At 36.2% G+C, this 22265-nt stretch overlaps 1 protein-coding gene across 2 annotated transcripts in view; it reads left to right on the plus strand.

The window, feature by feature from the left end:
* CHN1 (chimerin 1) overlaps positions 1-22265 on the plus strand; it is a 202563-nt gene that overhangs the window by 71030 nt on the left and 109268 nt on the right. For both annotated transcript variants that reach the window (XM_020889078.2, XM_070475995.1), the window contains exons 5-6: positions 382-413; positions 2666-2779. In XM_020889078.2, the coding sequence (XP_020744737.1) occupies positions 382-413; positions 2666-2779 (146 nt within the window). The remainder of the gene's footprint in view (positions 1-381; positions 414-2665; positions 2780-22265) is intronic.

The following is a 22265-nucleotide window of genomic DNA, read 5'->3' on the forward strand; positions in this document are numbered from 1 at the left end:
GGAGTGGATGGGAGAGAAAGCCAGTCTGTTCTGACACAACCATGGCACTAAGATTTTGGATGTTTTATTTTACTTTTTGAATAAAGTCATGTAAATTCTTTTTTTCGGATTAATACAATCCTAGAAATGAAAGATAATTTAGTCTGACTCTTTTTACAAGCACAGTGTTTTATAGATAAGAAAAAGGTCTGGGAGATGAAGTGAGTGGTCCAAATGAATTAGTCAGTCTGCTGATAGAATTGGAACTCCAAGCTCTGATTTTTCTAATCTTATTCTAATTCTTTCTCTTAATATATGCTTTAGTGTGTCATATGTTCAAAATGTTGAGTTATATTCTGAACATTTCCGTTTCATAAATATCCTTCTTTTCTTTCCCAATAGGTAGAAAATAGACCAAAGTATTACGGAAGAGAGTAAGTATGGATTATCAGAAAACATTTTATAGATTGGAATATGTAAGAGAAACAGGTAAATGGATGCTTTTAGTAAAAAAAAGCAGGAGGAGAGACGTGTTCAAGTTTGATTGAGTTAAATTATTTTTCTGACTATAAATGGAATTATAGTTGGTGAAAATATAGAACATAAAGACAAGTATTGCAAAAAATAACTTGGGAAAAATGTGCACACAATGCTAACATAAAGATGCAAGCCATGTTAAGTAAATAAATAATACTAGATGTATATGAGGGAATGTATATATTTGTATGTATGTATATATTAAACATATAGATACATATACCCACATATATGTAGTAGGTTATGGGTGGTTTATTCTACAATTTTCCAATTTTCTATAAGTCAATTTCTACCTAGAAATAATTAATGTTAAAAAGTTGAAGTATTATCTTCTGAAGATCTATTTTCTTAACGGTTTTTCCAAATTGAGTTGTTATACATATAATTTTTGTAGCCTGATTTAATATTAATAATGAGCATTTTTCTATTTTATGAAAAATGTAATGATTTTTAAAGTCCTTGATTCTTCTAATTATTAAAAAAAAAAAAGAAATATAGCCCTTTGGGGAAGAGAACAAAAATCACCTACAATCCTATCATTCTCCAAATTCATTTATCTTTCAGATAAACAGTAATGTCTAAAACAAGTGTTTTTATCTAAAGCTCTGTTTACATTTTCAGGACTCTTATAAGTAAAACCTAGGCACTTATGAGTTGCAGGGAGCCAGTGGTGTTCTTTATGGTTATACTATGGTTTAGTCATTTTTCTGCTTTTGGCTTGTAGGCTGAATTAAACTGTAGTATTAAAGATAATACCATAAGAAATATCTTAGTGCATAAAGGTTTTACTGGGATGGAAATTTTGGGTCAACTGCTACGAATAGTTTTAAGAGTCTTTAAATACCATCAAGTTTTGTCCCAAAATTAGTTTCCTTGAATAAGATTTCCTTTTAAATTAATTGAGTTTTTAAAAGCAAGGATATATTAAATTTTCTCAATTAATAGGTGTCATGTAAACTTAAAATATCAATCTGATAATCTAATATTTGTGTTATTACCAGGGATAGGCTACCATCTTCTTGTTCCAACAGAATTAGAGTGGATCTGGTTTTGAACAATTGAGGAAATTTATAGAGTTAAAAAATTCCAGGAGCCATCATTAAACATTATTATTCTAATTGTCATGTTGTCTAAAACATGTTGTTCTAATTGAGCATAGCTAGCATGAACTACTTTAAGACTTAAATTGAGAAAGACCAAATCTTCCCCATGAGAAAAGTTCCTAAAGGTTGCCACTTGAACTCTCATAAAGTTCTTAAATTATTATTGTGCCATTTCAGGGCTTTTCAATGTATCATTCCAAATTCAAGGGACTGTTGGGGTTTTTTGTACCTTTAAAAGCTACAGTCTCACTTGAGCATTTACTCAGTTTGGTTTTCTTTGAGTTAATAAAAGGGCATAGTATATGTGTAGGTTCTTTGTAAATTGTGCATCACCATACAAATACAAGGTGGTTTTATATTTTTATTATTAATGATTAGTTACCATTGATGTTTTTAAATTTTCCAGTGTTTTATGTCAGAATGTTATAGGTGAACCTGCAGTGTTTTGTATAAGGAATGTGTTATTTATGTTTATTCTTACTCCTCCTTTTTTCTCTGTTAATCAAAAGTAGTGTTTTAGCAGAGAGTGAAAGCACGTGTTACATTTGTTGGCTCTTGGCTTGAGTATGCACTGATGCAGATTATGCACATTATTGGGCAATCATGCCAATTAAGGGCAACCCAGGGTCCTGGAGAATTGCCAACCATAGACTCTGAGCCAGAATTTTGAAGCAATGCCACTGGTGTGAAGAAAGGAAGTGGGACACGTTTCTGTGTATTTTTTTAGCGTGTCCATATGGCCAGGCAGCTACATAAGAAGGGAATTGTCCTCTTGAGTGAGGCGGTTGATCTTCGCGGAGATGGAAGTGAATTTTGACTCCGTGATTGTTAAATGGATTGGAGAGCTACTTCGGTGCTGTTCTTGTCGCTGCAGAGAAGCCGGCCCAGGGCCAGGCCCTGGGAAACACAAGCACAGTTAAACCCAACTGCTCCCCTTCGATTATATGGCAGTACTTTGTCTAGAAAACTACAGGAGAAGGTGGGAGGTTTTGTTTTATCAAAAAAGGTGGAAAGCTTGCAGTTTCTGAATTGACTTTGTTTCTTAGGTTTCACGGCATGATCTCCCGAGAAGCTGCAGACCAGCTCTTGAGTGTAGCCGAGGGGAGCTACCTCATTCGGGAGAGCCAGCGTCAGCCAGGAACCTACACTTTGGCTCTAAGGTTGGTCGTGGACCTGTAATTATAACTGTGCCTCGTTCAAAACCCTCTTAATAGAGGGCTTTAAATTTTGAAAGCATCTAGCATGTAATTGAATTGGTTCTTGTTTTCTTGGGACCTAATTACCATTTTAATAGCTTTGAGACTCTTAAAAATTCCTCATGAATGGTAGCACTCAGTAATTAAGAACTTTTAAGGCATTTTTATTGTAGCTGCTTTCTTATATTTCATCTTACCCGTTTCCTCCCATCTGTCCTGCTGTGTCAGCGCCCATCTATTTCTTGAATAAGGAAAGGAACTAAAGAGAAAAGATCTTTGTAACTTCTAAAATTAAAGCCAATGTCATTTCTCTTAAATTGGCTTTTGGTTCAGGCAGCTTTCCTTGGGAACGCCTGGCTCTTTTCTATCTATTGAACTTTGCCTGGCATTTTGACTGTTCTTAGCTTACAGCACAGTGGCCAGAAACAAATATATCCATTAACCCTGCAGTAATAACAGAATAATAATACAATAGCATGCTTATCTGTTGGGCCTACCTCCTGCTAGGCCTCTAACCTCATTTAATCTTCGTAACAGGTCTAGGATGTGTGTCCAGTTATTGTCTCCACTTTATAAATAAGGAGACACAGGACCTAGAGGTTGAGGAGGTTGGCCAGGGTCATACATTTAAAAATTCATGTAGCTGGGATTTGAACCTAGACAGTTGGGTTTCAGAGTCTATGCTCTGAATCACTCCACATTGTTGCCTCTCCAGAGGCTTAGAATAATTATCAATTGTCTTTGTTCACTCCTTCGTTTGTTCATGTGTGCAGTCACTTATATGTTGTTTGGAAAAGCTTGAAAGTAGAAACTTCATTTAAGAAAGAAGTCAAAGAAATATCATTTCTTTTGGTAACCACAGAGAGACAATAGAAAGATGATAATGTAGCTTAGGACTCTAGTATGTTTAACTCCTTCTCCAGTCACTTGTGCTTGGTAAGTGAGCAGGAACTGCTCTTAACTACCACCCACCAGATTTATTGTTAATCTTTCTGGCAAAAGATGATATAATTCATTATTTCTTCATGGTGAATTTGGAATCAATGGCATACTTGGAGAACAGAGCTTGTTAATAGGAATTCATGGAAATTTACTCTTTATGGAAAATTATAAAATGTAAATCCCTCTTCAACTATTAATTATATATTTTCCAGGTTTAAGTTGTGACATATAGGGGAGAAACATCTGGGCTGGGAATCCAAATACCTATTCCCGTTGCCACTAAATAAACTAAAAGGTTGATTTGGGCAAATCACTATATTCTTGAAGCCATCTTCTTCATCTTTCTACTCTTACCATTTTATAATTCTAGGATTCTGTGACATCACATATCCAAATAGTCATCTGAGTGCCTGGGGCAGATAAGTCTTTAACTACAGGCTTATGGGCCAAACAAAGAAAGAAGGAGGTGGGGTGAGAGGAAAGAAAGAAATCTGTATACTCTTCCTTTTCCATTTGTTGCCATCTCCCCACCTTCTTCTGAGATCCAGTAGCAAGTTTGAAAGCTAGAATTGGAACTCAAGTTTTGCCACACTGCAATGTTCAGATACTTTCCATTATACCACATTGCCTCTCATAATGTGGTTATAATGCTGATTTTACTGAATGACTCCATCATATGCCCTGGGGTGAAGAATTCAATTTAGAGACAAATAGCACCCCAGCCTTCCCAGCTCTTCCTCATTCCTGCACTCTCACCCTCACTACTACTACTGGTGGCTTTATTTTATATCACTCACTGTCCACTCTGGCCCGGAAATCCTAGAATTGGATTGAGGAATAGATCATCATGAGTTTGATGTATAGGCCTTGGGTGACATGCAGCTTTCCTTTTGTTATGGAACAATTATCATAAAGTTTTTACATGGCAAAGAGATAGTAAAAGGGGTTGTAGTGGAGGTGGGGAATTTGTAAATATGCTTTGTGAGCAATTTAAATGCTAAAATATGATTCTCTTAGTTTTGAACTAGATGTATGGCAGGGAAGTGTTAAACAGAATGTGAAATAGTTGTATTATCTATTAATCTTATCTGATACTCCCCATTTCAACTAATGAGTCTCCCAACTAACATCAGTTTGTTTTAATAGAATGTGTGCCCCACTGAAGTAGGGGGGCAGTTTGAATTTATAGCCATCAGTGTTCATTATGTTGTTGTCGTCGTTCTTCATGCATTTTCTGTATTAAACAGGCCCTAAAATTAGGAATAAGTTGTTGAACTCAAGTTGTTCCATAGGCACCTCAACCTCAGTATGTCCAAAACCAAGCTCATCAGTTTTCCTGCCAAATACGCGTGTATTCCCTTTAATAGCTGGTGACACTGTTATTTAGCCATTTTATAAGACCAAAAGCAAAACACCATTTTCTTTTCTCTTAGTTCTGTTTTAAGATGTTTGTCGACTTGGCCTTACTCATTTAGAGGCTTCCATCTTACACTATTATCAAATACTGTATCCCATATCAAATGTATATGTTTTTGCTCTTGTTTGTGTTTTGAAATATATATTGCTTTTGTTTTTTTTGTTTGTTTGTTTTTTTTTGTTTGTTTTTTTTTGTTAATTGTTTATTTATTGAGAGACTTTCTCACCCCAGATAGTCATAGTTTCATAGTTCAGGAACACAGGAAAGTGACAAACTTCCATGGAACTTAACCCAAGAAATCCTTTATATTCCAAATCACTTTGCACTCTGAAAAATACCAGCCTTTCTCATCTCCTCAAAATCTTTCATGGAATCATAATTCCTGTAGAAATCTGCATGTGCCTTCTTTCTTCGTTCAGCCACAGCAAACTTATAGAAAGTTGCAAACCCGAGGGAGACCATGAACGCTCCAACAATATGAAATCGCAGACGTTTGGCCAGGAGGCCACGCATCTGAGGTTTTGCCAGAGCAGTGGACATGGTAGTTCTTCTTCTCGGCAGCTCAACCGCAACGTCCTTCTAGGCTGATGGAGAAATGGGACCATATAGCTTTTGGAATTAACTTTAGTTTTGTAGTTTTCCTTTTATGTTTTGGTATCATATCTTTTTTTTTAAATATATTTTATACCTTTTCATAGACTCTGGAAAGCCTAAAATATTTGTACCTGTATTATCTAATGATTAAAAGAACTTTTTTTTCATCTTGCTCATCTCACACAGCCATACCCAGAAATCATTTATTTCTTAAGTATTTTTCACATTTCACCCTCCCTTTCAATCAAGCCAACTTCTGGGTTAGTTCAATGAGAAATTTCTCTATATCCAGCCTTATTCTTTTTAATGAGTGATCAGTTGTAAAATCTGATGCAGTGATCAGCGAAGTTGTAATGTTGAATGGGACACAAGGTTTCAAAGGCCACCCCTCCCTCTATCATTGGCATCTTCCCCATACCTGGGGAAGCCTAACCTTTACTCAATGATCTTTGTGTACAGTGTAAGTTATTAGTTCAGGAAGTATGTGTTGTATGTGTGCTGTTATAGTATCAACTTATTGCAGTCAGGAAAGAAATTCTCATTGCATGACATGAAAGGTGGTCTGTGGTTGACATCTCACTTTCTTCATTGTCTTCTCCTACACTCCTGTTTCAGCCTGAATTTCTAGCCAGGCCTTGTCCTGCTTTCTGCCTTTGCTGTTGTGGACCACTTGGTTTAGGAAAAATGATTGTTGCTCAGTCAGAGTCTTTGTATCCAATGAAGCATTGGACATACATCCACATGGTTGGAGACTGCAGCTGAAGATAAGATGCTCTTTATACCCTGTAAAAAAAAGATAAGATGTTCTCCCAGGCACTAGATTATACCTCATGAAACATGATGTGATTCCTGTCACTTTGGAATTTTTTGTGTTGACTTTGACAGCATTTGTATTAGTTAGTTATAGTTTAATGCGCTATCATGGTATATATCAGCTGCAAGTAACCTAAAATAATTTAATCAGTTTTGTTGAAGACATTTTTCTTTATATGATTTTCATAGTTTTAGAATGACTTCTTAAAAAAAATTTTATGAGTCATTCTGTAACTTTTCTCACTAGAAGGAAAACTTGTTGAGTTCAGTATTGTGGTATATATGGAATAGCAAGTGAAAAAGATAGGGCTGTCCTTGCTTTGTATTATCCTTTTTATTAGATGTTAAATATATACAAAAGAACACTTATAAGAAATATAAAATTATTAAATGTCATGTTACTATAACTTTAGAGCTATTCATCATAAACTATTTTCTGACTTTTCTAAGTTTCTTTTCCCCCTCTGGACTTCTAATTTCCTGACTTCCATCTCTCTGAACTTCAGTTTGGACATTTTCTGTTGACCTGTCTTCCAGTCCACTGGACCTTTATTCTACTTTCTTCTACTCTTTTTGGTCAGCTGTAAATCCACTCATTGAGTTCCTGTTTTGATGTACTGTGTTACTTAGTTCCAGAATTTTCATTTGCTTTTTGTTTTTTTTTAAGATTTTAATCCTCTGATGAAATCTTTTTCTTCTTTTTTTCCATCTTATCCTATATATTCTTGAACCATAACCTATCAAAACAGTTGTTCTATATAAGTAACTGTTAAAATTACATAAGCACTGTACCATGAATTCTTGGAAATGTGAAATAGGAAAGTAAAAAGACTAGTGGAGAGCTAGTGTAAATGATCATGTGAAATGGCCTTTTAAATATTTGGTATCTATTTTCTCATTCCCACCACTGTTCCTAATAAGAATCTGGTTCTTACCAGATAAAAGTCTGGTTTTCTTTTCCTGTTTTAAAAGAAGGAAGAAGGTTGAAATGGATACCACTTACACAGTGTAGCATACTGGTGGTGGTTTAGTTGCTAAGTCATGTCCAACTCTTGCGACCCCACAGACTGTAGCCCACCAGGCTCCTCCGTCCATGGGATTCTCCAGGCAAGAACACTGGAGTGGGTTGCCATGTCCTTCTCCAGGGTGTAGCATAGTAGGTATTCATTACACTCATTTCCTTATTAGATAGTGAGGATCAGTCCATGATACAATCCTTCAAATCTTTTAGTCCTGACCAACTTCTTATTAAAGTAGTATATTCCGTTTTAGCTTTGGTAAATAGTAAGAAAATCTAGTATGAGTTCCACTAGAAAGTTTAGGCAAGGCGAGGCACCAAAGTTATGTAAATTCTATTTTGATAAAGTTCTTTTGATGTAATATTTTCAACTTGATTTAAAGTATTTTCCAAACTGACTTTAAAATAATTTATATTTTAAAGATTATATTAAAAACCTGCATCATCAAAAATAGCAGCACATCATCTCAAAGTATTTTATAACTATGAAAATAGCAATTTTCTTCACAGAGTAGAAACCATAGCAAAATGAAGTAATGTTATAAAGATTCTTCTGTGCTGATTGCAAACATCAGTAAGAAATAACATTACATATGATTTAGGATCTTTTATTGAGTTTTTGAATTCTACCAAATATTATCCAAATGGGTCAAAAAGGAAGACATTTAAGCTGCCTCTTAAAGGCAAAATGTAAGTTTGTCAGGTAGAAGGATAGGATATGATTAATTAAAAAAAAAAAAAAAAGTATTTTGGGAAGAAGAAAAAGTCAAGGAAGGAATATTTAGAACAGTGTGGAACATTTGGTGTATGGCATGCTTCTGGGACTTGGGGGTGCAGGAAGTTAGCAATAGGATTGCCAGGAAAGGCTGGTATTTCATGCTTAAGATTTTGAATTTTATCTGTAGGAAATAGGAGTCACTGAAGACTTTTAATAGAAGAGAGTAATGGTTATTTGTAATATTTGCAATGTTAAAAATCATTGTGGGAGCAATAAGAATAAATAAATAAATGGATAGGATGGTGGAAATTAAGTTTTACCAGAACTACTTGATAATTAGTTTAGTAAATGGTTTTCCTTGGGCAATGGAAAACTGATCTTTAAAAGTGTTTCTAGTTACTTTATAGATTTTCAAGAGTTCCTTATGAGGAGAAATGTTAACTCCAAATTTGGCAACTCTAGAGACATTCCTGTTGAGTCAGAGTCATTTTAGTTTCTCTGTATTGGGTAATGAGCAGGATGACACATGTGCAAGAGTCTTGATGATCCCCAAACCCGGTGTTTAGATATTCCAGAACAGATTTTGGAAATATTCCAGATAATGTTTTATACCTACAGTCCTTGATGCTTCCTGTTGATTTTATACTGACCATCAAAATAAGAATTATTTGTAAAAATTTTAGATACTGGAAAGCAATGAGAATTTAAAAACTAAGGAAGCAAAATGTTTGGGCATATTTATTATATTTTCTTTATTTTTATTTATTTATTTATTTTTAAATTTTCTCTTTCTTCTTTTTTTTTTTTCCATTTATTTTTATTAGTTGGAGGCTAATTACTTTACATCATTGCAGTGGTTTTTGTCATACATTGAAATGAATTAGCCATGGATTTACATGTATTCCCCATCCTGGTCCCCCCTCCGCCCTCTCTCTCCGCCCTATCCCTCTGGGTCTTCCCAGTGCACCAAGTCCGAGCACTTGTCTCATGCACCCAACCTGGGCTGGTGATCTGTTTCACCCTAGATAATATACATGTTTCGATGCTGTTCTCTTGAAACATCCCACCCTCACCTCCTCCCAGAGTCCACAAGTCTGTTCTATACATCTGAGTCTCTTTTTCTGTTTTGCATATAGGGTTATCATTACCATCTTTCTAAATTCCATATATATGTGTTAGTATACTGTAATGGTCTTTATCTTTCTGGCTTACTTCGCTCTGTATAATGGGCTCCAGTTTCATCCATCTCATTAGAACTGATTCAAATGAATTCTTTTTAATGGCTGAGTAATATTCCATGGTGTATATGTACCACAGCTTCCTCATCCATTCGTCTGCTGATGGGCATCTAGGTTGCTTCCATGTCCTGGCTATTATAAACAGTGCTGCGATGAACATTGGGGTGCACGTGTCTCTTTCAGATCTGGTTTCCTTGGTGTGTATGCCCAGAAGTGGGATTGCTGGGTCATATGGCAGTTCTATTTCCAGCTTTTTAAGAAATCTCCACACTGTTTTCCATAGTGGCTGTACTAATTTGCATTCCTACCAACAGTGTAAGAGGGTTCCCTTTTCTCCACACCCTCTCCAGCATTTATTGCTTGTAGACTTTTGGATAGCAGCCATCCTGACTGGCGTATAATGGTACCTCATTGTGGTTTTGATTTGCATTTCTCTGATAATGAGTGATGTTGAGCATCTTTTCATGTGTTTTTGTGCCATCTGTATGTCTTCCTTGGAGAAATGTCTGTTGAGTTCTTTGGCCCATTTTTTGATTGGGTCATTTATTTTTCTGGAGTTGAGCTGGAGGAGTTGCTTGTATATTTTTGAGATTAATCCTTTGTCTGTTGCTTCATTTGCTATTATTTTCTCCCAATCTGAGGGCTGTCTTTTCACCTTGCTTTTAGTTGCCTTTGTTGTGCAAAAGCTTTTAAGTTTCATTAGGTCCCATTTGTTTATTTTTGCTTTTGTTTCTAAAATTCTGGGAGGTGGGTCATAGAGGATCCTGCTGTGATTTATGTCGGAGAGGGTTTTGTCTATGTTCTCCTCTAGGAGTTTTATAGTTTCTGGTCTTACATTTAGATCTTTAATCCATTTTGAGTTTATTTTTGTGTATGGTGTTAGAAAGTGTTCTAGTTTCATTCTTTTACAGGTGGTTGACCAGTTTTCCCAGCACCACTTGTTAAAGAGGTTGTCTTTTTTCCATTGTATATCCTTGCCTCCTTTGTCAAAGATAAGGTGACCATAGGTTCATGGATTTATCTCTGGGCTTTCTATTCTGTTCCATTTATCTATATTTCTGTCTTTGTGCCAGTACCAAACTGTCTTGATGACTGTGGCTTTGTAGTAGAGTCTGAAGTCAGGCAGGTTGATTCCTCCAGTTCCATTCTTCTTTCTCAAGGTTACTTTGGCTACTCAAGGTTTTTTGTATTTCCATACAAATTGTGAAATTATTTGTTCTAGTTCTGTGAAAAATACCGTTGGTAGTTTGATAGGGATTGCATTGAATCTATAGATTGCTTTGGGTAGTATAGCCATTTTGACAATATTGATTCTTCCAATCCGGAAGAAATAGAAGATCTTAATAAACCCATCACAAGCAAGGAAATCGAAACTGTAATCAGAAATCTTCCAGCAAACAAAAGCCCAGGACCAGATGGCTTCACAGCTGAATTCTACCAAAAATTTAGAGAAGAGCTAACACCTATCTTACTCAATCTATTCCAGAAAATTGCAGAAGAAGGTAAACTTCCAAACTCATTCTATGAGGCCACCATCACCATAATTCCAAAACCAGACAAAGATGCCACAAAAAAAGAAGACTACAGATCAATATCACTGATGAACATAGATGCAAAAATCCTTAACAAAATTCTAGCAAACAGAATCCAACAACATATTAAAAAAATCATACACCATGACCAAGTGGGCTTTATCCCAGGAATGCAAGGATTCTTTAATATCCGCAAATCAATCAATGTAATACACCACATTAACAAATTGAAAGATAAAAACCATATGATTATCTCAATAAATGCAGAAAAAGCCTTTGACAAAATTCAACATCCATTTATGATTAAAACTCTCCAGAAAGCAGGAATAGAAGGAACATACCTCAACATAATAAAAGCTATATATGACAAACCCACAGCAAGCATCACCCTCAATGGTGAAAAATTGAAAGCATTTCCCCTGAAATCAGGAACAAGACAAGGGTGCCCACTCTCACCACTACTATTCAACATAGTTTTGGAAGTGTTGGCCACAGCAATCAGGGCAGAAAAAGAAGTAAAAGGAATCCAGATAGGAAAAGAAGAAGTGAAACTCTGTTTGCAGATGACATGATCCTCTACATAGAAAACCCTACAGACTCTACCAGAAAATTACTAGAGCTAATCAACGAATACAGTAAAGTTGCAGGATATAAAATTAACACACAGAAATCTCTTGCATTCCTATACACTAACAATGAGAAAACAGAAAGAGAAATTAAGGAAACAATACCATTCACCATTGCAACAAAAAGAATAAAATACTTAGTATATCTACCTAAAGAAACAAAAGACCTATACATAGAAAACTATAAAACACTGATGAAAGAAATCAAAGAGGACACAAACAGATGGAGAAATATACCGTGTTCATGGATTGGAAGAATCAATATTATATTTTCTTTAAAAAATATTTATTTGATAAATTCTGAAGTATACCCTATGTTAACCTAAAAAATAAAATTCACTATCAGGATAGTATGTATAGTATCATACTATTGTGTGTGTGTGTGTGTGTGTGTGTGTGTGTGTGTGTGTTTAGGGTGTATATGTAAGTAGACAGCTCTCTAAAAGAATGATTGCCACTATTCACAGTGTTATCTCTTGAATAATGAACTTAAAGGTGATTTTTATTAATACTTCTCCGTACCTTTCTGATTTGCCTGGTATTTTTAAAACAATGTCTTGTGTATCATTTTTTAAAATCAGACAAAAATATCAATAGGATTATTTCCATTTTAAGAAAAATCAAAGACACTAGCTGGAACCTTGGGTCAAAATGGAAAATAGTACCTTCTAAATCATTGAAGATTTGACTGTAAGTGAAATGTATCATCATGTTTAAATCATTGATCAGAAGAATTAGTCAGCCTTGAGGGAAATAGGCAAGTCACAGAAATGTGTTCTAGAGTCCAGGATCTATGGGAGAGGGTAGTCTTGGCCAGCATTGGCAGTGCTGTATCTAGTATGAGATGCTTCTAAAGGAACAGCGTGAGTTTCCCTGCCACTAAGCATAATCAGCTGGGTTTGTTTGATGCAGTATTGGTCATAGCATGTGAGTGTTTATAGAACTCTACTACCTTTCCCAAATTAATTTGATCATGATACCCTCTTTTTGTGGAATCTCTCTGTGAAACACTCTGAGAAATAATCTATTAAACATTTGATTCACTTAGTTCTTCTTGCTGTGGACTCCATGATCACTGAGTAACTTATTTTTTTAGGGATTTTTTTTAAACCATTTTTAAAATTGACATTTAGTTCATTTACAGTATTGTGTTAGTTTCAGGTATATAGCAAAGTGAGTGAGTTTTATATATATATACACATGGGCTTCCCAGGTGCCACTAGTGGTAAAGAACCTGCCTGCCAGTGCAGGTAGACGTTAAGAGACTTGCGTTTAATTCCTGGGTCAGGAAGATCCCCTAGAGGAGGTCACGGCAGCCCACTCCAGTATTCTTGCCTAGAGAATATCATGGACAGAGTATCCTGGAAGGCTGCAGTTCATAGGGTCTCACAGAGTCAGACACAACAGAAGCAACTTAGCGCATATACATATATATACACATATGTTTATGTATCTGCCTGCAGTGTTTATAAATCTGCCTGCAATGCAGGAGACATGGTTTGATCCGTGCGTTGGGAAGATCCCCTGGAGAAGGAAATGGCCACCCACTCCAGTATTCTTGACTGGAGAATTTCATGGACAGAGGAGCCTGACAGGCTACTCTGACTGAGTAACTGACATTTTTTAGATTATGTTTATATGTATACATGTATGCATATACACATATGAGTATCAGTTCAGTCCAGTCCAGTCGCTCAGTCGTGTCCGACTCTTTGCGACCCCATGAACTGCAGCACTCCAGGTCTCCCTGTCCATTACCAACTCCCAGAGTTTACTCAAACTCATGTCCATTGAGTCGGTGGTACCATCCAGCCATCTCATCCTCTGTTGTCCCCTTCTCCTCCTACCCCCAATCCCTCCCGGCGTCAAGGTCTTTTCCAATGAGTCAGCTCTTTGCATGAGGTAGCCAAAGTATTGGAGTTTCAGCTTCAGCATCAGGCCTTCCAATGAACACCCAGGACTGATCTCTTTTAGGATGGACTGGTCGGATCTCCTTGCACTCCAAGGGACTCTCAAGAGTCTTCTCCAACACCACAGTTCAAAAGCAAAGTTCAATTCTTCGGCACTCAGCTTTCTTCACAGTCCAACTCTCACATCCATAGATGACCACTGGAAAAACCATAGCCTTGACTAGATGGACCTTTTTTGGCAAAGTAATGTCTCTGCTTTTTAATATGCTGTCTATGTTGGTCATAACTTTGCTTCCAAGGAGCAAGCGTCTTTTAATTTCATGGCTGCAATCACCATCTGCAGTGATTTTGGAGCCCCCCAAAATAAAGTCTGACACTGTTTCCCCGTCTATTTGCCATGAAGTGATGGGACCAGATGCCATGATCTTAGTCTTCTGAATGTTGAGCTTTAAGCCAACTTTTTCACTCTCCTCTTTCACTTTCATCAAGAGGCTTTTTAGTTCTCCTTCACTTCCTGCCATAAGGTGTCATCTGCATATCTGAGGTTATTGATATTTCTCCTGGCAATCTTGATTCCAACTTGCGCTTCTTCCAGCCCAGCGTTTCTCATGATGTACTCTGCATATAAGTTAAATAAGCAGGGTGACAATATACAGCCTTGATGTACTCCTTTTCCTATTTGGAACCAGTCTGTTGTTCCATGTCCAGTTCTAACTGTTGCTTCCTGACCTGCATACAGGTTTCTCAAGAGGCAGGTGAGGTGGTCTGGTATTCCCATCTCTTTCAGAATTTTCCACAGTTTATTGTGATCCACACAGTCAAAGGCTTTGGCATAGTCAATAAGACAGAAATAGATGTTTTTCTGGAACTCTCTTGCTTTTTTTGATGATCCAGGGGATGTTGGCAATTTGATCTCTGGTTCCTCTGTCTTTTCTAAAACCAGCTTGAACATCTGGAAGTTCACGGTTCACATATTGCTGAAGCCTGGCTTGGAGAATTTTGAGCATTACTTTACTAGCGTGTGAGATGAGTGCAATTGTGCGGTAGTTCGAGCGTTCTTTGGCATTGCCTTTCTTTGGGTTTGGAATGAAAACTGACCTTTTCCAGTCCTGTGGCCACTGCAAAGCTATATATTAACTTATATAGCACTATTTATATAATAGCCCTGGTGGCTCATTGCTGAAGAATCCACCTGCAATGCAGGAGACATGGGTTCAATCCCTGGGTTGGGAAGATGCCCTGGACAAGGAAATGGCAACCCACTCCAGTATTCTTAGCTGAGAAATCCTATGGACAGAGGAGACCCGGCTACAGTCTATGGGGTCACAAAACAGTTGGACTCGACTTGGTTACTAAAACAATAAAACAAACTTATATTTAGATTCTTTATCAAAATAAGATATTACAAGATGTTGAGTATAGTTCCCTGTTCTGTATAGTAGGTCTTTTTTGTATATCTGTTTTATATGTAGGAGTGTGTATATGTTAATCCTAAACTCCTAATTTATCTCCACCCGCAGCCCCTACTATTGGTAACCGTAGGTTTGTTTTCTCTGTGTTGGTGAGTCTGTTTTTCAAGATTGTTTTGGATATTTGGGACCTTTTTTGTATTTGTGTACAAATTTTAAAATTTTCTGTTCTAGTTCTGTGAAAAATGCCATTGGTAATTTGATGGGAATTGCACTGAATCTGTAGATTCTTGCATAGTATGGTCATTTTAAAAGTGTTGATTCTTCTAGTCCAAGAACACAGTATGCCTTTTATCTGTTTGTATCGTTTTTAGTTTCTTTCATTGCATTTTATATAGTTTTCAGAGTATAGCACTTGGCTTCCTTAGGTAGGTTTATTCCTAGGTATTTTATTCTTTCTGATACAAGTAAATGAGATTGTTTCCTTAATTTCTTTTTCTGATATTTTGTCATTAGTGTATACATGCAAGATTTCCATGTATTAATTTTGTGTCCAGCAAATTGACCACATTCATTGATGAGCTCCAGTAGTTTTCTGGTAGCATATTTAGGATTTTCTACGTATAGCGTTGTGTCATCTGTGAAAAGTGACAGTTTTACTTCTTCCTTTCCAATTTGGATTCCTCTTCTTTCTTTTTCTTCTCTGATTGCTGTGGTTAGGACTTCTAAAACTGTGTTGAATAAAAATGGCAAGAGTAGGCCTCCTTGTCTTGTTCCTGATCTTAGAGGAAATGCTTTCCGCTTTTCACCATTGAATATGATGTTAGCTTTGGCTTTGTCATATATGCGGGTTTGCCATGTATGGTCTTTTGAGTGGGTTTGTCCTATGTGTCCTGTTGAGATATGTTCCCTCTATGCTCACTTTCCAAAGAGTTTTTTAAAAATCACAAATGAAAAAAATAAAAAAATAAAAATCACAAATGGATGTTGAATTTTATCAAAACCTTTTTCTCATCTATTGAGATGATCATGTGGTTTTTATTCTTTGGTTTGTTGATATGGTGTATCACATCAATTGATTTGTGGATACTGAAGAATCCTTGCATCCCTGGGATAAATCCAACTTGATCATCGTGTATGATCCTTTTACTGTATTGTTGGAATTGGTTTGTTAGTATTTTGATGAGGATTTTTGCCTATAGAGGTCCATCAGTGATATTGGCCTGTAATTTTCTCTTTTTATGGTATCCTTGTCTGCTTTTGGTATCAGTGTGTTGGTGGCCTAATAGAATGTAATTTTCTGATTAATGGCTTTCAATGTGGTCCATCTAACAGAAAGAAAAAACTTAAAAATGGATAGGCTGTTTGAGAATGGATAGGCTGTTTGAGCTTTTGAGTTATTTCTCATTTTCAGTTAATAAGTTAGAATTACATGTTGGCAGTAAGGGGAGAAAAGAAGGAAATGTATCAGATTTCTTCTGTTGAGTAGGCCAGATAGCTTCCTCATTGTTTTCTTTTTTTCTGCCCTCCTTCTTGATTAATGAACTTAAAAGATTCCTTGTTGAAGTGTTGAATTGATAGAGGGAAATTGCCTCACCAATTGTTTTCTTCCTGTTTTTTGATTTTTTCCCTGGACCAAAAAAGATTTACCTCCTATCCTTTGTTCTGAAACATGTACTTATGGCAACCAAGCACTGTTTCTATGTATTACAAAAATTCAACCTTTTTCTTATTTTTAAACTATATTCCAAAGCTTGCTTTTTACATGTATTGTATCTTAGTCTCAAACTTTTCCCTTCTTTTAGTTATGAATAACCTACCAGTTCACCTACTTAAAGTGTGCAATTCAGTGATTTTTAGTGCATTCACAAAGTTATGCAACATAATCAATCTTAGAGCATTAATCACCGTAAAAAGAAACTCCATAACCCATTTGCAGTCAGTTCCCATTTCTCCTCAACCCACCCAGCCCCAGGGAACCATTAGCCTACTTTTTTGTCTCTGTAGATTTATACATTATGGATGTTTCATAAAAGTGGAATTGTGTATAATGTGTTCTTTTGTGATGACTTCTTTCTCTTAGTGTATTTCCAGGGTTCATCCATGCTGCTGCACGTATCACTACATTATATCTTTTTATTAATAAATAATATTTGAATACTGTTCCACTGTTTGGATATATAGCATATTTTGCTTATCCATTCAGCAGTTGATGGACATTTGAGTTGTTTCCATTTTTTGGCATCATGAATAGTGCAGTCACCATGAATAATGCTGTGTACAAGGCATTGTGTGGGCATATGTTTCTATTTCTCTTGGGTACATACCTAGGAGTGAAATTGCTGGATCATATGAACTGCCAAATTTTTCTTTCCAAAGTGGTTTTACCATTTTATAACCCCACAAGCAATACGTGAGGGTTCTAGATTCCCCACTCTTTGCTAATACCTGTTGTTAATGTCTTTGATTTAAACAGTGGGTATTTCACTCATACCTAGGAGTGAAATTGCTGGATCATATGAACTGCCAAATTTTTCTTTCCAAAGTGGTTTTACCATTTTATAACCCCACAAGCAATACGTGAGGGTTCTAGATTCCCCACTCTTTGCTAATACCTGTTGTTAATGTCTTTGATTTAAACAGTGGGTGTGACATCCTAGTGAGTATGAAGTGATATCTCTTTTGATGTGCACTTTACTTCTGAATGGTACTTAATTTTTCAGATTTTATTCACAGCATGTTTTTTATTCCTTGATGTTCTATCTATTCAAAACTTCAGTTTCCTCTCAAAAGTTTGCATCCATAGCAATAGGTTTAAAGCAGAAGATAGAGAAGTCAAAAAAGCAGATTTCAAGATATTTTTGGTTTTTGTATTTTTAAGGCACAGCATAAGGCATATTTCACTGAGTAGTTCTTTTAGGGTGGAATTGAGTTTCAAGTGCATTTTGTGGCTAATCAACAGTAGGTGACATGAGAGGGAGAATTCTGACTCTCTGGCTGTCTACTCTGAAAGAGGAACTAGAATATGACTTATATATCTACTTTAAGAGGCAGTAGGAAACATACCAGATTCTTTTAAATGTAAGAGCTGTTCTTGGTAACCAGAAACACCTCCATAATATGTTGATAATGTGCCTCCTTTCCTGTGAATGATTTGCATACCCAAATATTTTATTAATGGGCCTACTGTTTTTTTACATATAATAGTGAATGTTTACTGAATATTGACTGTATCAGGGAGTATGGTAAATACTTTTTATGAATTATCATTCAGTATTTTCTAGTACTTTTTCATGTTGTGGCACCCACTGAAAGTTGTGCTATTATATGATACACTAAGAGTAAATGCAGGGGGCTGACTCTGCCAGATGTGAGCAGCCCAAGGACTTGAGCTACATCAGACCTCCTGGCCCCTGAAAGGGCCAACAGATTTGATATCTTGTAACTCTGACCTCTAACTCTGATATACAAGCTGGAAAACTCAGTTTTATTTACAAATAAGTACATTGGTTAGATGCTGTATTTTTGCATTTTACAGATAAGAAAACTGAGGCTTAACTTCCTCAAGAACAAAAGCTAAGAAACAGAAAACATAACTTAAGAAAAACAACATCCAAAATAATAAAACATGTAGCCCTTACATAAGTTGAAAAGGGGTGTGTGGCACAAGAGTAAACCCTTAGCTTTTAAGTCAATGAGTTTTTAATAAAGATTTTTAAGTTACAGTACCATTTTTTATAAAGTGGATAAACCTCTGTTTAAAGCCTTTAAGGATGAAATTTATTCCAACTTATTCTCAAGAGTTAACTTTCCATCCCTCTCCCCTAAAAAAAGAGAAGAGTCAAATTAAGTATATATTAAGTTTAGTTATGTAAGATAGACTTCCATTATAAAATCATTTCATAATCATATGTTCTTATAAGAATAATTTTGTAGTGAGTTTGGATTCCTTTTCAGAGAAAAACGGCAATAATAATCTCTAAAAATAATAGTATTCTTGAATCCATGTCACTTATAACATCTTCTGATTATGAAAACAACATATGACTGGTAAAAAAATTTTTTTCTCAAATAAGAGAATGGTATATAATTATATTGTACCTTACTTTCCCTCCACATACTTTTAGTTCTAGTCTATAGAGATAGTGCAATTCACAATTATTTGTCTATTCTTCTAGAAATTGGTCAAGTATAAAGTATATATGCATTTTTATGTCATGTATATACATTGTATTCTATTATAAGTGATAGTTATTAGGTAGAGGCTAATTATAGAAGCAGAGATCCTCTCTAGTCTTTCCAGATCTTTGTCCTATTGTCTGTTTGACTGTATAGTTACGTAACTAATAGACAATGCCTTTAAAAAGCTATCAATACCTTGTTTATTTAGTCTTAGCTGATAGTTGGTAACCATTTAAGAACATTTTGAGCTAAAGTCTATGAGTTTAGATTTAGTTCTTATGATAGGGGCTGATGATTGGTAATAGAATGGGTAACAAGGTGATTAAATGGGCTCCTCTCATAATGCACCTGTTGCAAATGTATTTCCATTTGTAATTTAATCCATTGTGTCTTTCAGTTTAGAATGCTGGTAAGATTCTTGGCTCAGCGGGTAAAGAATCTGCCTGCAATGTGGGAAGACCTGGGTTCAATCCCTGGGTTAGGAAGATCCCCTGGAGAAGCGAAAGGCTACCCACTCCAGTGTTCTGGCCTGGAGAATTCCAGGGACTGTACAGTCGGTGGAGTCGCAAAGAGACACGACTGAGCGACTTTCACTCTTCACTAAGATTCTATTAACTCCTCTGGTGGCTTAATGGTAGAGAATCTTCCTACCAATGCGGGAGATGTGGGCTTGATCCCTAGGTCAGGAAAATCACCTGGAGAAGGAAATGGCAACCCATTCAGTATTCTTGCCTGGGGAAATCCTATGGACAGAGGAGCCTGGTGGTCTCCATGGGGTTGCAAAGAGTCGGACACAACTGAGTGACTAGACAACAAACAACAAAGATCTATTAAGGAAAGAATTCCTAAGAGAATGGTAATCTTTACAACTCTGTGATTCAGTATGAAGAAACTATTGCTACGGTATTAGAAAATGGTAAAATGCATTGAAGTAAAAAAATACAATTTTGCTATTGAAAAAAAATTTCTAATTGAATCTCAGATCATTAAGTTGACTTTTAAAGTGAACCCAGCCAAAGAGTTCCTAGGTAAAGTCATAGGTTATAGTAGATATTGGTACAGGGGCTTTCACATTTTTAAAATATGAAAATTGGTTGAAAGCTTTTTCATATTTAGGAAGAAGGATCAAAAGGAACCAGAGAAGGATTATGTGGCTGGTGGGCGTTGACGTGTAATGTACTGTGTGTTCTCTTGATCTGATAGCTCATGATAGGTTTAGTCAGTTACCATGGTTTCACTTCATTTCCTGCAAACCTCCTTGTTATGCTATTTGGAATAAGTGAAAAATAGTGTTCTGCAGAATAATTTTTCAAAAATGTTTTTCTGCTTCTCTTAGTTAAGCTTATGAATCACTTTTGGGGGGAATTTTCTGGATATAAGAATATGTGATAAAACACATGACAGCAATAGAGTTTAGTAGTCCTGCAGTGTCAAAAAGTTAAAATTGATAAAGAGGATAGCATAGTTCACTTTAAAATGTAATGCCATGTTGTCAGTGCCATAAGCTTTAAAAAATATTGGCATAATAATCCTTATGAAGGACCCTCTGGTCAAGTATGCTTTAATAAACCATAGAAAGTAGTTTTGGTATGGAACAGTAGGGAATGGGTAGCTTAAAATAAGGCATCCCTTACTTGAAAAAAATATAGATGTATTCCTAAAAATGGGTTCCAGATTGAACTGTCTTGTAAATCCACAAGAGTGCATAGCTGTTTCGAGAGATTAGCTTTTTCCTAATTTGAAAATATACAGAGAACAATATTTGGGGGGAAAAACAGTAAAAAAACAAATCACCTCTGATCTCACTAGTCACAGATAATCACTGTTAAAATTGTAGTGTATGAAATTTTAGTACTTTCCTGGGTTGAATAGAAATGGCTTCATATACATTTTCTTTGTATCTTGAACATCTTCCATGTCAATAAATATGTAAGAACTTTGTTACTTGAGTTAATTCTTCATAAGGTCTGGTTTCATCTTTCAGTTTTTTTTTTTAAACTGTTGTCACTTTTTATATTTATTTCTTTAAATTTAGGACCATTGTACACTTTTGTTTATTAAACCTGCACTAGAAAAATATGTAAAATACAGAAAAGTAGGAAAAGTGTCCCCAAAATAAATAATGTTTTTGGCATTTTTTAAAAAAAGTATTTTGTTATTGTTTTGTTTCTAAAAAAATTGTAATGATATTCTCTGGGTGCTGGGGATACAAGGATCAACAGGATAGTGAAGAAATATCTCTCACCTTAAGGAGTCTGTCAGTAAGAGGGTTAGACTTTAATGAAATTGTCCCGCAAACATAGAATTAAAAGCTGAGGTGAATGCTGTGGATGGGAAGCACAGGTGCTATCACTGTACTCAGGAGAATCTGATCTAAATTCGAAGAATCACAGTCAGGAAAGCTACTGTGTGGAAGTAAAGTCTGATTTGGGAACTGAAGAATGTCTGAGAGAGAGAGGGTGAGGGAGAGAGCGACCCAAGACCAGCATGAGCAAGGCCTCTAAGGCTGAAGCAGCCTCGTGCTGAGCTGAAAGACGCTGAAGAGGGTGCGGCTGGGGGCAGAGAGTGAGCTGGAGACTGAAGGGGTGAGGTGCACCATCTCCTCCTGTGGGCCATGTGAAGGATTTTTCTCTTAGGGAACCACAGCCAGGTTTTAAGCTGGACTGTGATTTCAGCCAAGTTTGAATTTCTTTTTGGTTTCAGTGGGGAAACAACAAAAGGAAGGCAGTAGTTGAACACACAAGAAAGTTAACTTGTTAAATTTTTCTCTTAGTGACTTGTTCATGTTCATTGCCCAGGCTTCCCTGGGGGCTCAGACAGGAAAGAATCTGCCTGCAATGACCCGGGTTTGATCCCTGAGTCAGGAAGACCCCCTGGAGAAGGGAATGGCAATCCACTCCAGTATTCTTGCCTGGAGAATTTCATGGACAGAGGAGCCCGGACGCTGCAGTCCATGGGGTCACAAAGAGTCTGGAATGACTGAGCAACTAGTACTTTCACTTTCATGTTCATTGCCCTGTAAATTTTTTGCATGTTATATATGCAACCATG

Source organism: Odocoileus virginianus, chromosome 13 (assembly GCF_023699985.2).
Source record: "Odocoileus virginianus isolate 20LAN1187 ecotype Illinois chromosome 13, Ovbor_1.2, whole genome shotgun sequence".
Lineage (NCBI taxonomy): Eukaryota > Metazoa > Chordata > Mammalia > Artiodactyla > Cervidae > Odocoileus > Odocoileus virginianus.